Below are 22159 nucleotides of genomic sequence, written 5' to 3'. Positions count from 1 at the left end.
ATAGATGAAATGTAGCACTTAGCCCCATCGTGGGTTACTTTGAGCTTATGATATGTGGTAATATTAAAACCCTGATAAAACGGAAATATATTATCTCTTCCAAGTGCAGACGAAATAGTTCGAAACTAGTATCATACTAGCATTATTGGATTTGTGCGTGCGTCACGCCGTAATTTTGGAACAGTTAATCGAAATCACGTGACACGCCTATTCTACAGACAATTCATATGCCCAGCCTAGGTCTACCTAACCTAGGCTTGCCAATTTTAATACATAACTAGGATATTGCAGTATTAATATTATTGCAGTTAAGACTACGTATTGATTACACTCTACCGTCTGATTGACAGGTTTTATCGTGACCTAAATCTAATAAGAGCTAGATACTGGAAACAAATAGAGCAGAATGGATATAAAACTGTTTCACACAGTATACTGTTGACCGTAATGTGGCGAACATTGTGCCAAAACATTACGGATTTTAAGTATTTTGAACTATGGCGGCTTGTTCACATACTTAATACTACGATGCAATAACAGGTCTTGTGAGTATTTTTAAGGTCACGAGACCTTATTTACTGTCCGACGTTTCGATCGAATTACATCGACCATGGTCATTGCGCAAAATTGTTAAAAAAATGTTAGATATTTTGAAGCAAAATGGAGACATTTTGATAATAATATCTGATGTCATAAGATACGACGCTATCTTAGATAATATGTAATCAAATTGTAATCATAATACTGTTATCAGTGATAAAACTATAGTTACTAACATGTTTACTGCATGCACTAATAGAATGCTCGGTTCTGCAAATGATTTACTGACTTTCTTTGGAAGGTCTTTTTCTTTTTTACTATCAAAACAATAAACTATGACACAAATAATATTATCTTCAATATAATTATATGAAAGACAACACATACTCGAAGGGTAAAGACAAAGTGACAGTTTATAGAGATGAGTGGAGGAAGAAAACATGTATCAATCTTACTTATTGTGGATTAAAATCTAGAATCAGACAATGAAGAAATATTATGAAATATAAAAATGGTTGAAAAATATTTTTTATTCCACCAAAACATTTTAACAGAAACCAATAGAACTTCATACCACAGATAAACTATTTAAGTTAAAGTTAATATACATGTACAAAGTAATACTACTGCAAGTTATCTGCATTGTGAGGCGGGCATTACATCACACGGCCTTGTGACTCACCTCAATGGTATTATGGTCCTGCTGATAATATTGTTACTGCTTACTAAGCAATTCTTTTACTGATGATTTTTTGTTAGAATAACGAATTTTATCTGTTCATGTAGAAGATACTTGTTTTCTGACTAACCCCCAGTATCTGAGTACATTTAGCGGTAGTTTATCAATTCAATAGCGTTTTTTTGTATGAGTTTTAACGCTACTGAAAAGATAAATTGCCGCTAAATGTACCTCAGAAACCGAGGGTAACTGATGAATAGATAAAATTTATGAGGTTTTGAGCATAAAATTTGTAGTTTAAAAATGTTTGTTATATTGTGTACAGTCTACTTTTAGTATGAGGAAAGATGGAACAATTTAAAGAAACTTAAGTAGGCCAAACGCATAAGTCGCTCATTCTCAAATAAATCTATGAAAAATGTCATAACTTGTGATGCTAAGGATTCATTGAACATCTCCCACACAAATGAGTACACGGTTCATTAGGTTTCTTTCAGTGAGCTCGTGAGGTACCCAAATATTGAGGTTTTTTGTGTAGAGAAAAGATTTTATTACAAGTTCATATACTATAATGCGAAAAGACTTTTTCCCCCACCTTATATATGGTTAAGGAGATAAAATGCAAAATAAGCAGGATAACTACTCATTTTTTTTCAAGTAGGTATTGCCTGTTTCAGGACTTGGATACCTTATCAGTGTATTTTTATCAGTATTAGTGTCTAGAAACACTTGTAATCAAATGATAAGTGATTCAGTATACATTCCAAGAACCTGTATTTTTTGTTTGTCATTTAGAGCATATGTCTAAACTTGTCTATATACTAATGATTATGGAAATAAGTGAAGAGATCATACCTAATCCAGTAGGTGAATTAATTAATAGAAATATAATGTTATGAAACATTAAAAACAAATTTAATAGATATTAGATAATGGTCTTATTCCTAGTTATAGGTGAAGAATATACATGGTACTTAAATATTGGTCAGTACATATAAAACTTAAAGCCTGTGCTCAACTCTGTAACATTTTAACTACAGACCATTTAACCCTGACTCCAATTCAGTTTATACCATAGCTTATCAGCCTTTAAGTCATTCCCCTTTATTACCAAAAGTCTGAAGCACTAATTGCATAGTAGGTATATCATTATTCAAACAGTCATATAATACTCCAGAAGTCCTATAGCAAACCTAATATTACTAAAGAAGTCCTAGTCAGTCCTACTACAAACATATAAAGCTATACAATACAGGTGACATTAAAATGTCCTAGTTTTGAGTTGCCACACTGAGTGCACACATCAGTCAGCCCCTAAGGTAATCAATACCAATGCAACTTGATCTGGAGCATTGCAATCACACACACTCAGATGTGTGTCATGTATGGGTGGGGCAGTACTCACTCACTTGGCAACATATTTTACAAGTATTTTGTTTATTTTATTGATAATGTAAGAATTTGATGAAGAAACTAATTGGTAGGTTTATAAAGCTAGATGAGTGAATAAAATGATGCTGTATGATAAAAATAAACATGACAATCATCTGTTTTTGACAATGAGTAATCATGATCTAAGTGGTATCTTTATTTACAAATAAATAAAAAATGCTATGATATTTCCTGGGAGAGTAATATTAGTTAAAAGTTTACACTATGTCAGCCTAATTACCTTTGGAAAGCCTAGACTGGTAGAAAAATCAATAAACACAGCACTGCAGTAGCCACAACACTATCAGTATTCTGGGCACAGTCTAGTAGATTGTGTACTGACGTAGAAAGCACAGCCGACGCGGCGACGCACTGCCGCTCCAGATTCTATCGCCTCGTCGCCCGGTGCCGCCCGACACGCACCGCCGACACTCATAAAACTGCCGGCACAACTACCTCTACCTATATCGACCCCACATACTTCCCTCTTATGTACAATGACGTAATGCTCCAAAATAAACCTAATAAGGATAACGGCCAAAGCCAATTTTAGACTTCCGCAGGAATCAAGGGATTCCACAATGTTACTTGTTACTAAGCGTATAGGTTTCCATTTTGATTCTCCCTGTTCGTGACTCCGTTTGCATTCGGAAAGTTGGACATTCGTGAGGAATTCGCCGATACATGGGTGTGTCATAGATAAGATTTACGATGATTTCGGTGTATTTTTTTGAGATGCAATGAAATAAATGAAAGCATTATAAGAATAACTTACCTTTCACTCTAAAATTAACACAGATTTTGCACGTTTTTAGACACTAAATAGAAATTTCATGGAAAATCGTTCGTTCGACGTGCCGTCGCGTCACTCCGCCTACCACAACAATGTTGCTAGGACTAAATTTTTGTGACAGCCCAGCTGTTAATTGATTGACCTCATTTCAAAACGAGTTCGGTAGCGATCATTTAAAAAAAAGTGAAATGGTAATTGTGTCACTGGTAATCAAAAATGTCTATCCATAGTTTCCAACTCAATAACTAGTGTCTACTTAATAAAATTATTTTCAAAACTTAATTCATATAGATAGGTATCAACGGAAAACCACAGACTATAAAATATATTTTTTACCGGTGGCAATTTTAAATGTTAAATTACAAAAGGATTGCAACACTAATATTCAGTTGTCAAGAATTCTTGCTCTCGCTTGGCTCGTCTATGTTTGTTGTATCAATTTGTATGTCAATTATCAATTAACCCTTGTTTAATGATGGCCTGTTGATTATTAAAAAGCAGTGTTCGGTACCGATACTATCGATGTGCACTACGACGCTTGTGTAAATCATGGCTTCTGGAGGCGAAGATCTGTGGCGCGAGTGCGCGTCCTGGCTGACGAGATGTGGCTTGCTACGTCCTGACCATAAGGCGAACTGGGAAACTAGTTCAATCCATGACCTGGCGTACACCCTGCGCGATGGAGTGCTGCTATGCAACCTGCTGAACGTGCTAAACCCGGGCTGTATCGACATGAAGGACGTGAACCAGCGACCTCAGATGGCACAGGTAATTGGGCCCCAGCCGCCGCGACCTTCGCTCTAATTACTATAAAACCATTAAATTTGGCACATAATAGTGGCACGCGTGTTATGTGGAACTAATTTCCTAGGTCGTACATTTGTGGTTTTGAAATTTGATACAAGGTGAGCATATTTACTTGTGAACTCGTGTTTTTCGCATGTTAGTTCCGTTTTAAAAGAAACTGTATTTATTATATTCGTGATTAAAGCAGTCGTAGGTTTGTGATATTCAATTGATAGTTTTATACATTAGATTTACAGTTATGATGTGTTAATGTTTAATTATGCATGCAGTGTTGAATGGATGGGTGCTATTGATATGTAAGTATTCAAGTCACTCTGAATATATGTTCCGGTGTTATCTGCATCGTAAATTTACTGTGAATGAACAGAGGGTGGCTTACTATTCACTCTCAATTCATCAACTTATACTTTACATGTACGCAACACTATTATAATACATAATACAGTGTAATATCTGCTGTAGATGACATTTATTTAGAGCAGTTTATCTGTTTTTGTTGATAGGTTCAAATTGGATAAAATATGTAGAGCAATTTTATACTACGGAATATGATAAGACACAGTGGTAAAGAAAGCCAAAAAACATTTTTTTAAATACGAAAATTATTCAAAACTTTTCCCAGTTATATGACCTTAATAGTAATTAATTGTGTTACTGTAATAAACTTGTACATTTATGTTATTAAGGAAATGCAAATACTATAAACTATTTGTGTTACACACAACAGGAAGAATAACTCATTATACAATAATGATTAAAATAATTGCACTATGATGTCAATGAAACCTTGTGTGGTTTGTTTATACCTAGACCCAATTATAACATTGCATGAATATTATTGTAATTATAACTAAAGGGAATTCCTCAGTTTTATTATCCTGTTTGATTTTAATTAGAAATATGTCTAATCTTATTGTTTCTTATATTCCTGCATCCAGAAATAAAACAGTCCTATTATCGCCTTAAGCTTAGTAACTACTACTACTGGGCTTGCTTATAAGATTGTCTTCCTAAAACATAACCTGATAAAGAATTCATAAGTGGGTACATGGGCTGTGATTGTTATCCTGGTATGAAACAGGAGTTTATCTTTAAAAATTGAGCTGTGACTTTGAACTTAGATTACCAGATAAAGAAAGATGGTTACTAAAGCAGCATTTATTCTAACTGACTCCAGTTACCATTCTACCAGCCACTGTGAAGAAAAGACCTTCCTCATTTTTTCCAAAGCTTCTCTTTTGCCTGTCTTTCTATTCTCTTATATCATGAACTACCTAATGTAAGCAGATTCAGCACACCTTATATTTTTCTTGTCCGTATGTCAATACTGGCGTTCCTTTGCCTTTAATCTATTGTCCTTTACACCATAGACCACATGTTTAATCCCCCTGATACTGTGCTTCAGCCCCCACCCTATTCATGCAATCCCGAACCACATTTGTCACTTAATAAAATGGATATTTACAAGAATTGAAGCTTTTCAATGAAATTGTTATTATCATAACATTTATCTAGATACTACAATGTATTTGATAGATATCTCTTATACTTTGGAACTGATAATACAGTGCACTTGTACTTAAACCATTTATTGTTACAACTGGTGATCGTAAAACACACCCTTTTTTGGATGCACTAAAACAGAGATAGAATAAACGTTCTATGAGGGTACAGCAAGCTGGACAAGTATATGAGCAGTGTAGGAGTTATTTTTTGTTTTATAAGTGGATACTAAAACTGCAACTTGTTGCTATGCATCAGGATTAAAAATTATCCCATATTTATTTAATAGTTTTCACAAATGAAGAATATACTATCAAAGGCATGATTTTATGTAGGTTTTCATGTATGAACATAAACGATTTTACACCTTTTTAGTAGGAGTAGGTAGAGACTAGAATAAAATATTGATTTGACACCTAAACTCCTTTAATACTAGGCCATAATGTCAATGCCATAACACAAACTGCAGTATACAAGTACATGTTCAAATATCTATAAAAAGAAGCAATTAGCCCATATTCCTGTGAACACAAACTACCAATTTGTTAAATGTTTAAATCATGGTTGTCTAAACAAACATGATTTAGTGTGAAGTGTGGATAACTGAGTGGAATGAATTAGTTTGTACGCTGATCTCGATGAATGAAGAGGTAATCTTGTGACGTCATTGGCTCTAATTATGCAACTGAAGATCTGGGAAGTAGAATTCTGAGTATAATTGCTCTCCTTTTGCTTACGACTTTATTTGCTTAGTAAGATCATCATCAGCCTAGCCTTTCTTCCAACTATGTTGGAGTCAGCTTCAAATCTCACTGGATGCAGCTGGATACCAGTATTTTCCCTAGAATGACTGATGCAGTAAGATGATCTGCGTTAAAAAGTATCCTATGTATTTATCGAAGTAATAAACTATTTATGTGCCAAATTTAATCGAAATCTATTGCGTTATTTAGTAAAATACATCAGAAAATTCACATTTATGAAATTAGTAAAGGTTTTCATCGAAAACTTTGAGATCGAAAAGGAGTGTAACATATTTTTCTTCTTTTCCTAGTTCCTGTGCATGAGGAACATCAGGGTGTTCCTACGAACGTGCCACGAGGTGTTCGAGCTGCGGGAGACGGACCTGTTCGACCCCTCCATGCTGTTCGATCTGTCCAACTTCCACCGTGTACTGTGCACGCTGGCCAAGCTCAGCCAGTGCCCTAAAACACTCGCGAAGAACGTCAAGTAAGTTTCTTAACCTAAAGTTTTTTATATTTAACACTAGAAAGACCAACGTCGTTAAGTTGACTGCACGGCTATTTCTTTCGTAAATATTTAACAAACTATGTTTTTGTTTCTTTCATATTTTACTACTTTTCCTGATTTGTTCTTGTTAGCTTAAATCTATAAAAAAGAACATTAATATACATATATATTCTTTTAAAGGTATACTATGACGCCCGACCTTTGTAGTGTTAAGAGGCGTGTTATATTCTTGTCTGCAATCACATCTAGGTTATAGTTTAACGGTTTTACTTGCGTATACGCCCGTTGATCAACGTGCACGTCTATAAAAGCGTATACATACATATACGCACGACATATACGAACTTTCAAATGCGTGCTCATTGTTTATGCGACCCGTGTATAAGTATCCTAAGGCGGTTGACGTTAGAACAATAAACAATCGTTTAAATTTTAGTTAAAACACTTAACAGTAATATGTCGACCTCAATTGTCGTTTATATCAAATTATATGCCACTGTACTTCCACTATCTCGCATATTATCACCAAGATGATAGTCAGTCAGCCGGAACTTTTGCCGATCCGTTATGAGTTTGCATTGATAACCCGCACCTATATTACTTATTGCATATCTTCTACTTCCGTGTTCATAGGAAACACACTTAATGACTTTTGACTCATAGCCAGATAATTACAATACTTGATTGTGTAATTGGAAAAAGGATTAACTGAAAGTGATAGTGTAATTTTTATGACACTTTCGTTATCTTAATTGCTGACAGGATACTTAACAGCTTAGTTTGTCGTTGGATTGGTTAATGTCACTAGTGGTCGTACTCTCAAGTCTCAATAAACGTCTTTAGTAAACTATAGCCAGTGTTTCTTTATCATTAGGTTAATATTGAGTTTTAATCTAAACAAACCAAATTTTAGCCTGCCAAGTTTTAAATTTCTAAGCCGGAAAATCATATTTTTTAGGATTCCTTTAGCTCCGTGACTGGTTTGATCTTAAAAACGTAATGCTCGGCAAAAAGCAATTCCCGCTCGCCTTTATATGAAACCTAAACATTAAATTAAAATGTGGGTGGTATTGATGACGCTCGATTCCCGGCACGGCAAGCTTTTCTATGAAGAAATTCCTGGTAGTCATTTTACACTTTGGTTTGTTCGGTAAAAGCAACAGACCTGTCTTCTAACTAAGATATGTGGGTGTTTCAATAACGCCTCTAACTCACCTTCGGCTGCTGACACATTTATGAACAAAACATTGTGTTTTTCTTTGTTTATTTTACTATCGAACCGAGCAAACAATAGAGCCAAATACGAACATTACGTCGTCTATTGAGTTGAATTTTTAACGAACATTTACTTAAGCGTAGATAAATCTCATCGTGAAAATGTAGACGACAAACGGATGGTACTGCTGCGCGCTTGAACAATGAAAAATGTTCTGCTCGGCAAAAAATTCGAAGCATTTTTTTGTTCTTACTTCATACGAGCTTTAGCCGTCACCATTTGGTAGAATGCTCAAATATTACATATTCAAATTCCAAAAAGTACTCTTACATCGCCTTTATATTTTATCTTCAAAACAGTCTGCAAAAGTTATTTTAGGTAGTAACTAAATTACAGAACTTGCTATACACCTAAACTAAAATATAGAACTAACTCTTAGTGAACATTTAATTTATTTTTAAAATAGGTATGTTTTCTCAGCGCTCTTTGGCGCCAGTATGTGCGGTGCCGTGGTATCGTCATACGTTTATTTCCCTGAAGGGTTGGACAGATAACACCTCCGCGGTCCGCCCACGGGGAAATACACCCACGTCGAGTATTTGAATTAGCTTCTAACTAATACACGTTGAAGATGAACTGAGGCCACGCTTTCAAATTCAACTAAAGTTGCATGTTATCATATCGATTTTATAGAATCTAAGGTTTCTGGGAAATTGAAAGGTTCTTGAAACCAATATTATTTGAAATAGCGCTCGTTTTGTAGAGATACCAAGAAGAGTAATAAAATATCTTCGTATTTCTACCGGTTCTTACTCATAACAGCATAGAAAAAAAACTAAATTGTTTGAAACTAGTGCATGTAGTGATAAAAACTTTATTCCATTGTTAAATTAGTTCCACGTTAAATAAGGAGTTCTAAATTTACCTCTATCCCAATTATTCAGGGAGAACAAGGCTACAATTATAATTCCAATAACATTGCCCGACCTAAGCATCAAACCTAAGTCGCGTGGGACGCGTGGGACTAGACCAACAAGCCTGTTATTCTAAGAAACGGCCACACGGTTTAACATAATTTGATACTTGGTAACCGTAGCAAAAATAACACATTCCTTGAACATCGCATTCTTACTGAAATTGGACCTTTGCTCGACAAGTGATCGTTTCAATGCTGTACGAAGTTTTAGTTGAAACTGTTTGTAGTCGCCGCTAGCTGTTTTCACCTTATTATCCTCTGAAATTGTAATAAAGATTATAATTTGTACATCTTGAAAGTGTTTAACCGTTGTTAAGGAGTGCAATAAGTTGTGATTTTATTTGTAGGTCGTTTTTGATATCTTAGCAGTGGTATACCTGTTGTAATTCAAATTGTAAGCACGTTAAGCAGTACACGTAAATGGACAGTCTTAATTGTTGTCAATAAAAAACTGTTATTCCTAGAGTGCTAAATGGTTTAGGTTGGTTAAGAAAACATGTTGAAAATTTGTTGCCACTAACCAAAGAAGCGAACTAAAGTTAGATATACTATCATCTCGTTTTTTTTTCAATTAACTTTTATTGTGTCCCACTGCCGAGAAAAGGCCTCTTAGATTTCTGGTACTCTCGTAAATATTACAAACAAATCCTTAATTTATGTTTTTTTCTCATTAGTGAATATTATTACTGAATACACATAATAACGTAAACATTTCTTTCAGACCGTTCTCGGCACATCGGACGCAATCGGAAGAGGACATCTATAAAGACCTCCAGTCTGTGTAAGTACTCTCTTACTTTTAACTTGTAATAATCTAACTATGTGCCGGATATTCACGTGTTTCACCATAGGTTTGAACCCTTAGATACGCCCTTACTCTCGGGATAAACGAACTTTATTCTGTGTACAATATAGCGAATGCCTTCTAGTAACAACTGATGAAGTGTGTCGATAAATTAAAATCTTTTGGTACTATTAGAATACTTTTGATTGTGTAATTTTTTTTCGTAGTTATGAAGTAAAGAAGGGCATATCTAAGGATTTAAATGTATGTGTTTAACAATAGCGGTTGTAGTAGCGCGTGTGCGACGCTGGAGCCCCCTCCCTACACCAGCGACATGGATGATAGCCCGGCGCACCCAGCCACCACGCTGGAAGTGCCCTGGGTGCAGTTCACGATCCCCAGCGCCACTTGCGAGGACCGCGTCGAGGAGATATACGAAGATCTATGTTATGTGAAGTTCACGTCGGCCACGCCTGAGGTTTCGATGCGTTTCGAATATTCCATGGATGGCAGTGGCGTGGTTAGGGCAAGCCTCATCTGGAATAATAGATGAAATAATATAGTTTTGTTATTTGAATGAAATTTTTAGGTTTGGTTACTATTTTCTTGAGGTAGTTCTGTCAAAAGTATTTTCTTTATTCATAGCAGTGTTTTAGTCACTCATCACTTTCTATACATTAAATAGTAACGCGCAAAAGAGAAAACGCATCATCAGTATTCTATAAAATCACGCCTTATTCCCATGGGGTAGCTAGGATACGTGCCTTACGAAGTATACCACATATTTCATTTCACAAAAGTTATATCAATACTAAAACACTGCTAAAACTCTTTAGGTAGTTACATATTAAAAATAAAAGTTCTATTACCATGTTAGGCTTGCCCTACGGTGGCTACGTCACTGGTGGACGTTAGTAGTGGCTACACGTTCGGTACATTTCAATGCTGTCTGTTAACAACTTAGTTCTGAAAGGGTCGGCCCACGGCCCTCGATATTTGCGAACCGAAGTTATACTGAATTCACCTTTGATTATTATAAATGGTTATGAATGACTGCTGAATAAAAGGCTCTAAAGTCCAGGCTTGATTTATAGAAGGTTATAAATTGTGTTGTTATTGTGGTGTTAGATAGTTTTAGGAACGTGATCAGGTGGTGCTAATAGCTTCTGAATGATTTAAAGTAGATAAGGTCACATCGTTTTACGTAGACGGCTATGTGTGATGAAAAAGAGTGCGAGTCGGACTCGCGCTCGAAGGGTGTCTGTACCAAAAAATACGAAAAAACTTATTGTATGGGCACCCCCTTAATATTTTAATTTCTAGTTTGTTATAGTGGCAATTGGCACATACATAATTTGTGATATGTTAGCTTTCTAGCTATTACGGTTTATGAGATATAGCCTGGTAACAGACGGACAGACAGCGGACGCTTAGTAATAGGGTTCCGTTTTTACAGAACTCTAAAAAGTCAGTTGTCCACGATTGATGATACTATAAAGTTGACGAACACGTTTCCTTCATACATCATTTTTCATTACGATAGAAACTAACAACTTTCTGATATCAATTGTGACGTTTGAACTTTATCCCCATTAGCTAAAGGGCAAATTAGAGTGAAAACTAACTTCGTATTCGTATGTAGATTTTCCTGCGTTTTGGCTTTACCCCCGGTTTCTGAGGTACATTAAGCGGTAGTTTATCTATTCAATAGCGATTAAACTCATATAAAAAAACACTATGGAATAGATAAACTACCGCTAAACGTACGTCAAAAACTAGACAAATTCTAGAAGCTCACTACAGATCCCTAATCAAAAATTAACAGAATAAATCAATAGAAAATAATAATTTTCTATCATTAAACAGTAATTGCTACAATCATAAAGTAATAGTAGAAATCATTTTAATATTGTGGTTACGTCAGCACCCCGTTCATTGTTCCTCGTCTGTTTCAAATGCTCATCAATGAATCCGTTTCAGTGATCATTGTGCAACAACTCTGCATAATTGACTATCAGACACAACACAAGCTATTTACAACTTTAACTACTTAAATATAAAGCGTATTTTCCCACAGCAAGCGTAAATAAGCTCTCTCTTAACAAATTCGCGCGATACATTCCTTTATGTTAAACGTTATCAAAATAAAACATCTCTCTAAGAGTACTGCTTCCTACATTCTGGCTACAGACTTGTGTAAACAAATAAGATTCATGAATGGAAAATAATACGTATATTCGCTACAACCCAGGCGCTTTATAAAAATAGGTTTCGTTCATTATTGCCTCTGTAATTGATTGGTGCTGGCGTTTTCGTAGAATTCTATTAAAGAATATTGATTGAGAACTTCGCATCTTGTGACGCTTTACTTTGTAGGATATAAACTGTTGCTTGTACATTGTTTCCGATACACGTAGATATGTAAGCACTGGATTTCTTAAATATATTGCGAAATAAATGTACTTTAAGTCAGGTTAAAACTAATCAATCTCACAAGATGAACGCGTGGGATTTTTTGTGTAAAAAAACCGGCCAATAAACTTACAAACTCTTAAATAGCCCATTTTACACAAAAACTTACAAAGTATTACATCCAAGAACTGGTAAAAAATCTATCTAAGTAAAGAAGTTATTTCCATCTCTATAACAAGTTTATAAGTAGCGTCTTGATGCGTTGAAAGACTTGTAAGTTGCGAACTTCTTATCACGCTCGCAGTTCACACATTACGGCTGAACTCCTTCACTCGGAACTTTCCAACTACAGTCCAACAGGCAAGTTAATTGTAATCTGCATGTACAAGTCCACAACTTGGCGCAGAGAGAGAATAGGGTAATTGACTAAGTTCTTTAAATATTCTAAATCTGTCTTTGGTAATTTTACTAAAATTTCTTAAAACAGGAATTGTATTTTAACCACTATTTGATCCCATACTAAGATACTAGCTTATGACGTCATATGTCAGTATTTATTGATTTTATAGAAGACCACTCCTGCACTAAGAACTGCTCTTGTGTCGCGGGGACTTTTACAAACATACAAACAACGGACACAAAGTACAACCTATTTCTAATCTATAAAGAGTTTTCGATGGTAAAGAGTAGCTGATTTGACTTGATGTCGAATGCTCTGGTACAGGGACGCCCGATTTCGGAGCTTAATGCCTATTTCTAACGCTTCTATGAACATAATTTAGGTCGGTGCATGTTCTAACTCAATTTTGATAACGAGATCAATCGCAGTGGCCATCAAAACGCGATGCAGAATCGATACGGTTACTAGCAGCGTCGAAAATGGGCCTAATGCTCCAGGTCCTCGACCTGTTGGGGGTCACGAAGACCCTGGGGTACTATTTTTCGTTATTTATAAACTTGACGTTTGACTTAATCCTTACCCCACGCTTTAGTTTACTGCTAATTGCTGAGACCCGCAGTTTTAATGCCATCAAACCCAATAGGAATTCCAAATCGGAAAATCCTAGGTAACTAGACATACACAGATCATACCGGTGATGTTTTACAAAAATGTCAGGTGCGTAGTCCCCGTAACCGGTGGTCCTGTATGACAATATGGATGTCACTGGATGTGAATGAAGCGAACAAAGTATGTAAGAATCGTACCAAGTGGCGTTCCCTGGTCTCTGCCTCCCCCTATGTTATGAAGACGTGATTCTATGTACATATGTTTATATGTAATTGGTTTCAGTCGCAAAATCGCTCATTCCTAAGGTGAAAAGCATCGTGCTAACAAAGATAAACGACAAAGTTAGTCCGCAGTCACACTAGTAACCGTACGTCCGTAGTTCGGTAAAAGTTTAAAATTTAATTAAATCGCCCGCTCACGTGTGGGAATGCTGTTAACTTTCCAACGTTACGTTTATTGTTCTAGATAACACTGGAAACATGACTTGTCCTTTGCTTTCCTTACATAATACAGTGGATTCACTTGCGAGCGGATCTTATCTACCTAACCATCTTTTTAGTATTCAAAATGTACAATAATCTTCAAAGAATTGAAATTGGGGTACCAAGTATTGGCATGAACCAAGAGTGTATTGGTATGAAGTCATAATAAGAAACACTAATTGCATTATGTACATTTTTTTTTGTAATTTTCTTGATTTTTTGATGTCTTCTGGACGCCAAAGTGAAACCGCTATATCTATAACAGAAGCTTTTTAAAGGTGGAATTTAGTTAGTGTCCAATCACAACTTAACACAACACCAGCTAAACTACCTACCTATCACGATACTACTTGTCAAAATTGCCTATTTTACCCATATTATAAAAAGCTTATAACTCAGCACTATTTGTCGTACAAACTACAACGACAAATAACATAACAATTTCTCTGGTAGTCCCAACATTAATACATGTACAGTGTACAGTTGTGTAGTTAGCGGCTCGTGATGTGATGGTCGAATGTGGCGCGGATCGATCAATCGTAGTTTGTCGTCCGTCAGGCCTTGAGCGACGACGCTGTAAAATATCTCTGTATCTTCACTAGCTGTGACTGGCTGTTTTATTGGTGTAGCTATTATTTTGAGTTATGACTGGTTTCACTTTTAGAAACTATTGTTTAGTTAAACAACCGAAATGATTGAGATTCATAATTACCTGTCACTTATAGATACTTTTACTGACTATGTATCGGCTACCAATAAGCATTGAAACTCGACTTTCCTGTTCCATGGTAACCTATGTATATTCTAAAATCCCTGAGTAGTATTGTTTTTGTTATTTGCAAGGAGTCTCGCCAATCCTATGTAGCAGATTCCAAAATTCATCCAACTACTAAAAACACTATTATTTTCTTTTTAACAACAGTACCTACCTTCTTAATTGTGACTTGTGCTTACCAAATCTGATGCGACCCAAATCATCTGCTATAGATCCATATAGATCAATCCATGAAAAAAGAATACCTATTACAGAAATATTCAACGCTCACAAAGACGAAATCTTGGCAACATGTCAAACTAAGCTCTCTCTGAGTTCCGTTTTTACTTTTTATTATGATCGGTAATTAACCGTAACTTTCAACCGCACGATGCTCCTCCATACTTCTTTGGTAGAATAGTTTCGTGAATAGAAAAGCAAAGAAACTGGAACACTCTAAATAGGTTTGCATAACTTCACTGATCGTTTAGCGGTCAATGAATGCATAAAGCGGCTAATAGACTTAGTAGTAAGTACGTTGTACTTGCGGCTTGACAACTTTTTGTCAAACGCTCTAGTACGAGAAATACTCATTAAAGTTCAAGTCTGTGTACTTTGGAACTTACTCGCATTACCAACTATCAACGAACAGGCAATTGCGTCCGAAATTCGATGAAATTTTGGGGCTTTCTCAGATAATTCTTTTATTTAAGTATAAATTTTGTTCGGATTGAAAGAGTATAAGGTGTGCTTCATCGTGTGCGTGTTAAAAAAAAAGAGTAAGGTCATAAAATAACATTTGCAGACCTATTTCTCAAAATTCGTTAAGTCGAAAGATGTGTATCAATAAATCTTGCCAGTAACTTGGGGTCGTATTTTCCAAAGGTTACCCTCAATTGAAAGCAATCAAATCACCTGATCAGACTATCGACCTATAAAAAGAGGAGGTCAACGGACATTGCTCCCATCTTTCTAACTATTATCTTTATACAGAACCTGTGTCTGGCTTAAGAATAAAATATTCGGTCTAAATTCGGCGGAATCGAAATGGTTTTCATTTGTAGAGTCGATTGCATAAAACTATTTATGTCGTGTGGGGACCAATTGGCGTGGATAATTGAAATTATTTCATTGTTATTCGATAGTAAACGCTTGTGAAACTAGATCAATGATAGAGCACTTAAAACAGCTGTACACAAACTATGGCTAAGCTATTCTGAAAGGCAGCTTAAAAGCTTTGCGGAACGGTTTGAGAATTATTTAAAACGGCGATGTGTTTTTTCTTTGGAAAGTACTGCAATGGATTACTAGTTTTTGCCTGGAACTTTGTCCGCGTAGAGAGAATTCCAAGGGCCAAAACTGTGTATGGATCCAAGTTATAAACTATCTGTGAACCTTATTTATTAAGAATCAAATGACCGAGGAAGTAAGATAATTATGCGAGCGTTTGCTGTTTCTTGTGACTTCTTCTATTTTGCTAGATTTCCCTAAATATGCATCTTTCCTATGATAAAAAAGAGGCCATGCAAAAATATTCACACTTTCTTCAAAGCTTAAGAGAGCCCATGCAAATGAAAGATGTTCAATCTTTCCCCTGGCAGAAGATTGTTATCAAGTTAATATTTATACCACTACAGGTCATGGAGGCGTAAAAACATCATAATATGTGTACAACATTTACAGTTCCGTGCAGGAATCTAGCAACACGCAGTGCAATCATAGTTGACGACGTTAATTACTAGCCATCCGTGCCGCACTGCCATTACGGATCTTGATCAACAACTGGCAAATCTAAGGTTTTATTTAGAAAACCTTTGTAATTAGTGTTAGATTAGAATAACTACTAACCATTCGATAGATAGAGTGTTAGATTTATTGTTTGTTAAAATAAATATTGATTGGAAGATAGGGTACCCTTGTAGATTCGGTTTTCTACCATCATTTTTTTTAACCCATATCCGTCCTGCTGGGCAAGGGTTTCCTCCCAAACAACGTAAGGATTAGGTCTTGGGTCCACCATTCTGGCTAAGTGCGGGTTGGGGACTGCGAATGTTATGATTGCAATAATGTATGAGTGTTTATGTTTGTGGTTTCACACAATAAATCTTGACATATTTTTGTACACAGATACCTTTGAGGTCAGGATTAACAAATAGAGATATTTTTCTAAGCGGACCAATTCGCTTGTAGAAGTTAGCTGTACGTTTGATATACAATTAGGCACAGAGAGCCAGCAAACAGTCACATTTTAAAATTACGTCTTATGAAAACATATTAAGTGGTATCCATTAGAAGTAAAAATAATACCCCACTCGTATGGTTATACTACACTCTTAGCGCATGCTTCCGCCCATATCCTTGGGCTTCTCAGAACAATGCCGGATGGAAATAACCGTGTTTATGAGTTACGTATGTGAAAACATATCGCCCTTAGCTAACAGCGTTGTTACATCTTAACTACGGAAATTCTTCTTAATACCAAGAACTTGTAGATCTGTCGAAATTTGATAATCAGACAACAATTCTTACCCTCGGTTTCCGAGCACATTTAACGGTAGTTTATCTATTCAATAGCGTTTTTTTTATATGAGTGTAAACGCTAGTGAATAGATAAACTACCGCTTAATGTAACTCAGAAACCGGGGGTCAATAAGATATTTTAAGGTAAAGCAAGATGTTAGACCCGGATAGGTGTGCTTGACGGCAATAGCCCCTCTTTACTGGGAACAGAAAAAAAAATTGTAAATTTGTTTTAATATTGTCTAGGCGAACCTGGATAGGTGTGTCCGATAAACGGCAATAGCATCCTATTTACAAGGAACATTTTTTTTTGTTGCTGTATCTTTATTGCGTGATTTAATATAAACTATATATTATTATATTGTGTATTACAGTTACAATTACAAGCTCTATGTGTAAATATACCGATATAAGTAAGACTATTCCCAACATACGTATAAAGTAAGCTTCTTATATCACCTCGCACTGACCTCGACCAATGAATAAAACTTTTATCTGCCCCTAACGACCGTTTAGATACACCAGATACCACAACTTATATCAATCTAATAAACTAACAAGAGAAAAACATACCTACTCGTACGTATTACATACAAGTTATAGGCAACATTATCTTATAAATACGTAGAATTATGAGAATTATTAACAATATTGGAACATTTTACGTATACAAGTATTAGAATTACTAATTAAGCTCAAATCTATGTAAGTATGTAAAACTACAAAACGTGAACATAATTTCTAGTTAAATACATACGAAATGTACACGAAACCCGTATATTCATGCTACTTTTGAGTTTAACTTTTCATCTAGTTGTAAAAGTACATAAACGTAGGAAAATACTCCCACGGCACGCGTGTTTCGTGCCCGGAGCAGTCCCAACAGCACGCGAAAACACAATATTACACTCAACAATTCCAAGACAGAAAAATGGACTTAGGCTAAGTTGTCAAAAATGACTTTTTTTTTAAGCACAGTGCTTTCTTGGTTTTTTACGTTGGTTGTGATAGACAATGATGATCTTTTTGTCCTTTACGGTTAAGACTCCCATGCTTTAAAATTAATACCTAATCTTGAACTAGTTTTTTCCCCGTTGACTCTAATTGCTCAGTGACAAAAAGTCTTTCGAAAGATCGTAATGGACATACATGCACGTTGCATATTAATTCACATTTTCAAATTTAATTCGCCGTTAGAAAGTTTTCAGACAGAACAAATTGACAATAGTTACGGAAGTAAATTATAATTTAGAGAACGGCCGCGCTGCGATGCTATGACGCAATGTGAATTCTTGCGAGTCTGTCAATTGAAGCACTTAGATGCGCACAGTTTACGCGAACCCGATAACGACTGAGATAAGCATAAAGTTTTATATTAAAGTACTTCTGAGAAAGTTGCTCGCCGCGTTTGTTTTGAGAATGTTAAACGGTCTTTTGATGAACGAGTGGGTCTTAGAATTCTTTATTCACTTCTGTTGTATAATTTTCCGTTATAAATTGATTGATCCCGTATCTATTTAGTTCTGAAAATGCTCGCTGGTCCCCGCTTAACGGTTAACTCTTAAACCAAATTGGAATGTGTATAAGCGGCTTAGCTAACACCACTCAGCGACGTAGTTTGGATAGAAGTTAAGAGGACAGCCGACCGTCCATCGGCTATTGCCAAAGGCTACCCTTCGCAAAGTACGGGATTATTGAAGTAATTTCAGATTTTAGCTCCATCTCGTTAACAAACTAGCCCACACACTCAATAAATAAGTAGACATTTATTTGTATTTGTTGTTAATACCTAATCGGAAAACAAGATATTCCTCTCATCTTTATTCATAGACAGAGAGATAAAAATTCTAAGATATCCAGATTTCTAGAATTTCAATCATGAATGCGAACTAATTATAAGCTTTCATTAAAAACTTGATCATTTTGTCTCGACTTTCTGTTGATCAAACAATTTCTAGTATTGAACGACAGTCGAACGCGTTCATAATTAGTAATTAGTAAGACTTGTTCATACTTCGATACAGCCTGATTCTAATACAAATTTCTGTCAAAATATTTACCTTCAAATATACAAAGCTTGTATGATTGTATTTCTGGCTTCTGTCTACAAATTCGTTCTCCACAAGATGCGAAATAAAAACAAATTGGTTACGATAGCCAGCCGGTTGTTCAGAATAGTCACGTACGCACTTTACATTAATATAGATAAACAGCTTTTGTGTTAAACCTATTTGTTCACCGTCCATAGTTTAGTTGGTATGACGAATTATGTCCAGCGGTGGAAACTTTGTCGTCGTATGTTTTGTCACGTGCCTGCATTTGATCTACGTTGTTTTAAACTAGGATTCAACTGCAACGTTCACGTTTTATTTGTGTTTGTACAGTTTATGGCAATATTATGGAAATACTTTCTATTTGGACAGGATTTTTTAAAATTCTATTTACTTAGTAGTTTCCAAGTATAATTTTGACACACATTATTGTATTCAGTTTCACATCAATTTGAATTAGTAAGATAATAAAATAAGAAAGAGAGAATGTTATTTATGAACTGCAGCGTCTTGTTTAACATGTTACACATTGACAACAGCTATCGGTTCTGCCGTTTTTCTTTTTGTGTGCTTGTTTACATAAAGACATTAACCAATTCAGTACGAGTTAAGAGCGATTATCTTACTCCTTGCCTCGTCGCATTAAACCCACACCAACTATTCCTGTGGGTGGCAGAAATCGTCCACAAAAAGTAATTAAATTAATCAAATGGTGATTCTATCTTTGTCTCGTATCGCGAGAGTTTCCTATAACAAAGAAAAAGCCGTCTGCGCGATGTTTGACCTTTAGGAAAGTAATCAGGTTTGCGTATCTGTCGGGACGTAGGTTCACCGCGGCGTGGGCGCGCCCGGGACCAACTCAATAACACATTAGTCCTACTAATAATATTATAAATGCGAAGTTTCTGAGGATGTTTGAATAGATGGATGTTTGTTTACTCACGCTATAAGGGAAGGCTTTGAAAGATATTTTGGAACAGACGGATCATGAGTCCTGAAATAGACTGTAATGTCTTTTTTATACTTAGGAAAGTGGAAAATCATTGCAGACTTACATACGCTAAGAATGTTGCGTGTGGCAGTAAATAAATACATTGTAGTGAGATGTGTTTCGGGGCCGTAATATTGTTACATTCTGTAGTTTCTCCCGCTCCCATAGGACGGGGGTACGAAGTTGATATAATTTACATCAAATTGAAGTTGAAGTTTGAACTTTGGTGCTTCTTTGTCACCGGGTCGTGTGTTTCTGTATTATATTCAAAAAGGATTTAGGAGAAATTGAGATTAATCTCTAATAGGACACAAGTTGCAGCTCATTAACGTTACTTACTGGCATAAGAAAAGTTTTACGTTTGGTAGGAATTTGAAGCTAATGCAAGAAAGACTTGCAATTGGTCTTAAGATAGTTTGAAAGAGTGTAAATCTTCCTACGCTAGGGCCATAGAGCCAGAGTCGGTCTGGCGGAACTTGTTAGGCTTCTAAAGACTTTGTTTTGTATGTTTTAGGGCCGTTTCAATTAACACAATATTACTTGTTAAGCCATGAAAAATACCTTTGGGGCTCTACATTGACTTTGACTTTAGGTCGAAAAGAAGAGAAATTAAAAAGACGAAAAACTAAAGAACCATTTAAAGCATTTTTTAAAGTGTTCTACCATACAAAGACAAGCATTGTTATGTACCGATCGTGTTCAGTTGGCAAGTATTAGCGGTGGCCGTTGCTTCAGGCGAACAGTCGTCGTGTAGATACGCTTCACACCGGCATGTCACTCATTCGCTTGTTTATACCGCGCGTACTGATTTGTAACACTTGAACACTTGCTTACACATTGTTTGGTTCAATGATGCGTTGTGTTCAACGTTTTGGTAACAGATGAATTGCATTTGGTACTTTTACGGAAATAAACAGTCTTTCTTCGCTGCATGAATGGTAAAAAAATCTGAAGAGAGTTAGCACTGAAGTCGATCTATGTAAGAACTTGTAAAATTGCTTCCTAACTAATTGACATGAAATCATGTTTTCATATGGAGCTTCCATTCGAGTGATTGGTTCTAGCAGTGGATTGCATTTCATCAGAGCTAGTATTCATCAATGATATTCCAGAATAATCACTAAAAATCATCACTGGAACAGACATTTCTTCCAGTGACAAATTACAAAAGCAGCTATTGCTCCTTTTTGTTCCCTCGTGTAGTTTTACAGAAGAAAATCCTTTCATACCAAAGGCAATTCATCTGGACTCTTCCTAACATTTAAATATGATTTTATAGTATAATATTCCTTCTTATTCATAAACGTTTAACGGCAGAATTTAAGCCTGTCTATCTCTTTCTTCCATACCAGATATGAAAGTGACAGAAAGGGACAAACGATTTATGTATACGAGGGTTGTTTTATTAAGCTATAAAATGTTCTCATTTCTATAATTTGTGAAGTACCAGTTAAATATTATCTCGAGTTTTACTTATCGGTACGCGCCTACGAGACATTGTATTTAGGTGTGGTCAGTTGTTTAGGCTCAGTCAATATTGGCGAGGATATGATAGCAAGGTTACTACTACTTCGTTCAAATCTATATACTAATATATTTAGTACAGCCAGAAACTGTTCCCTTGCCTTTGCTGCGGATCTGCAGACAAGCCTTGCTGATTAGTGATAGTTTGATGACTATACTCTTATCTGAACAATACTCTGATGTGTATATTGATATGAACGAAGCTTAAAGAAGAAAGATATTGGAGTATTGAAAAGCTTGAAAGCTTCAGAATACGTTGTTTACTGTCGCGTATGAAAGAATATAATTAAGCTGACGTTAAATTGTTTCGCGTCATACAATATACGATGTAGTTTGATATAGTCTTCAAGCTTTTCGTACAATAAAGTTATCAAAACATTAACCAGTCGTTTATTTAATTGCATTTAAAATTGTTATCAAACTATGCTAACATATC

General features: G+C 35.7%; 2 protein-coding genes across 7 annotated transcripts in view; one reads left to right on the top strand and one right to left on the bottom strand.

Moving 5' to 3' along the window:
- Window positions 1-3549, bottom strand: part of alpha-Spec (alpha spectrin) — a 41425-nt gene extending 37876 nt beyond the window's left edge. For 4 of the 5 annotated variants that reach the window (XM_076133557.1, XM_076133576.1, XM_076133585.1 and 1 more), the window contains exon 1: window positions 3426-3549. The gene's annotated coding sequence lies outside the window, so the exon portion shown is untranslated. Of the gene's footprint in view, window positions 1-2891; window positions 3090-3425 lie in introns of those variants that run through there. The other variant, XM_076133567.1, reaches the window with a different exon arrangement.
- Window positions 3550-3849: 300 nt separating this feature from the next.
- Window positions 3850-22159, top strand: part of Vav (Vav guanine nucleotide exchange factor) — a 28775-nt gene continuing 10465 nt past the window's right edge. Inside the window, exons 1-4 of one of the 2 annotated variants that reach the window (XM_076133535.1) lie at window positions 3850-4211; window positions 6808-6983; window positions 9918-9977; window positions 10272-10458. In XM_076133535.1, coding sequence (XP_075989650.1) covers window positions 3993-4211; window positions 6808-6983; window positions 9918-9977; window positions 10272-10458 — 642 coding nt within the window. In that variant the 5' untranslated portion in view covers window positions 3850-3992. The remainder of the gene's footprint in view (window positions 4212-6807; window positions 6984-9917; window positions 9978-10271; window positions 10459-22159) is intronic. The other variant, XM_076133544.1, reaches the window with a different exon arrangement.

Source organism: Anticarsia gemmatalis, chromosome 2 (genome assembly GCF_050436995.1).
Source record: "Anticarsia gemmatalis isolate Benzon Research Colony breed Stoneville strain chromosome 2, ilAntGemm2 primary, whole genome shotgun sequence".
Classification (NCBI taxonomy): domain Eukaryota; kingdom Metazoa; phylum Arthropoda; class Insecta; order Lepidoptera; family Erebidae; genus Anticarsia; species Anticarsia gemmatalis.
This window is presented reverse-complemented; position numbering and strand designations above follow the sequence as displayed.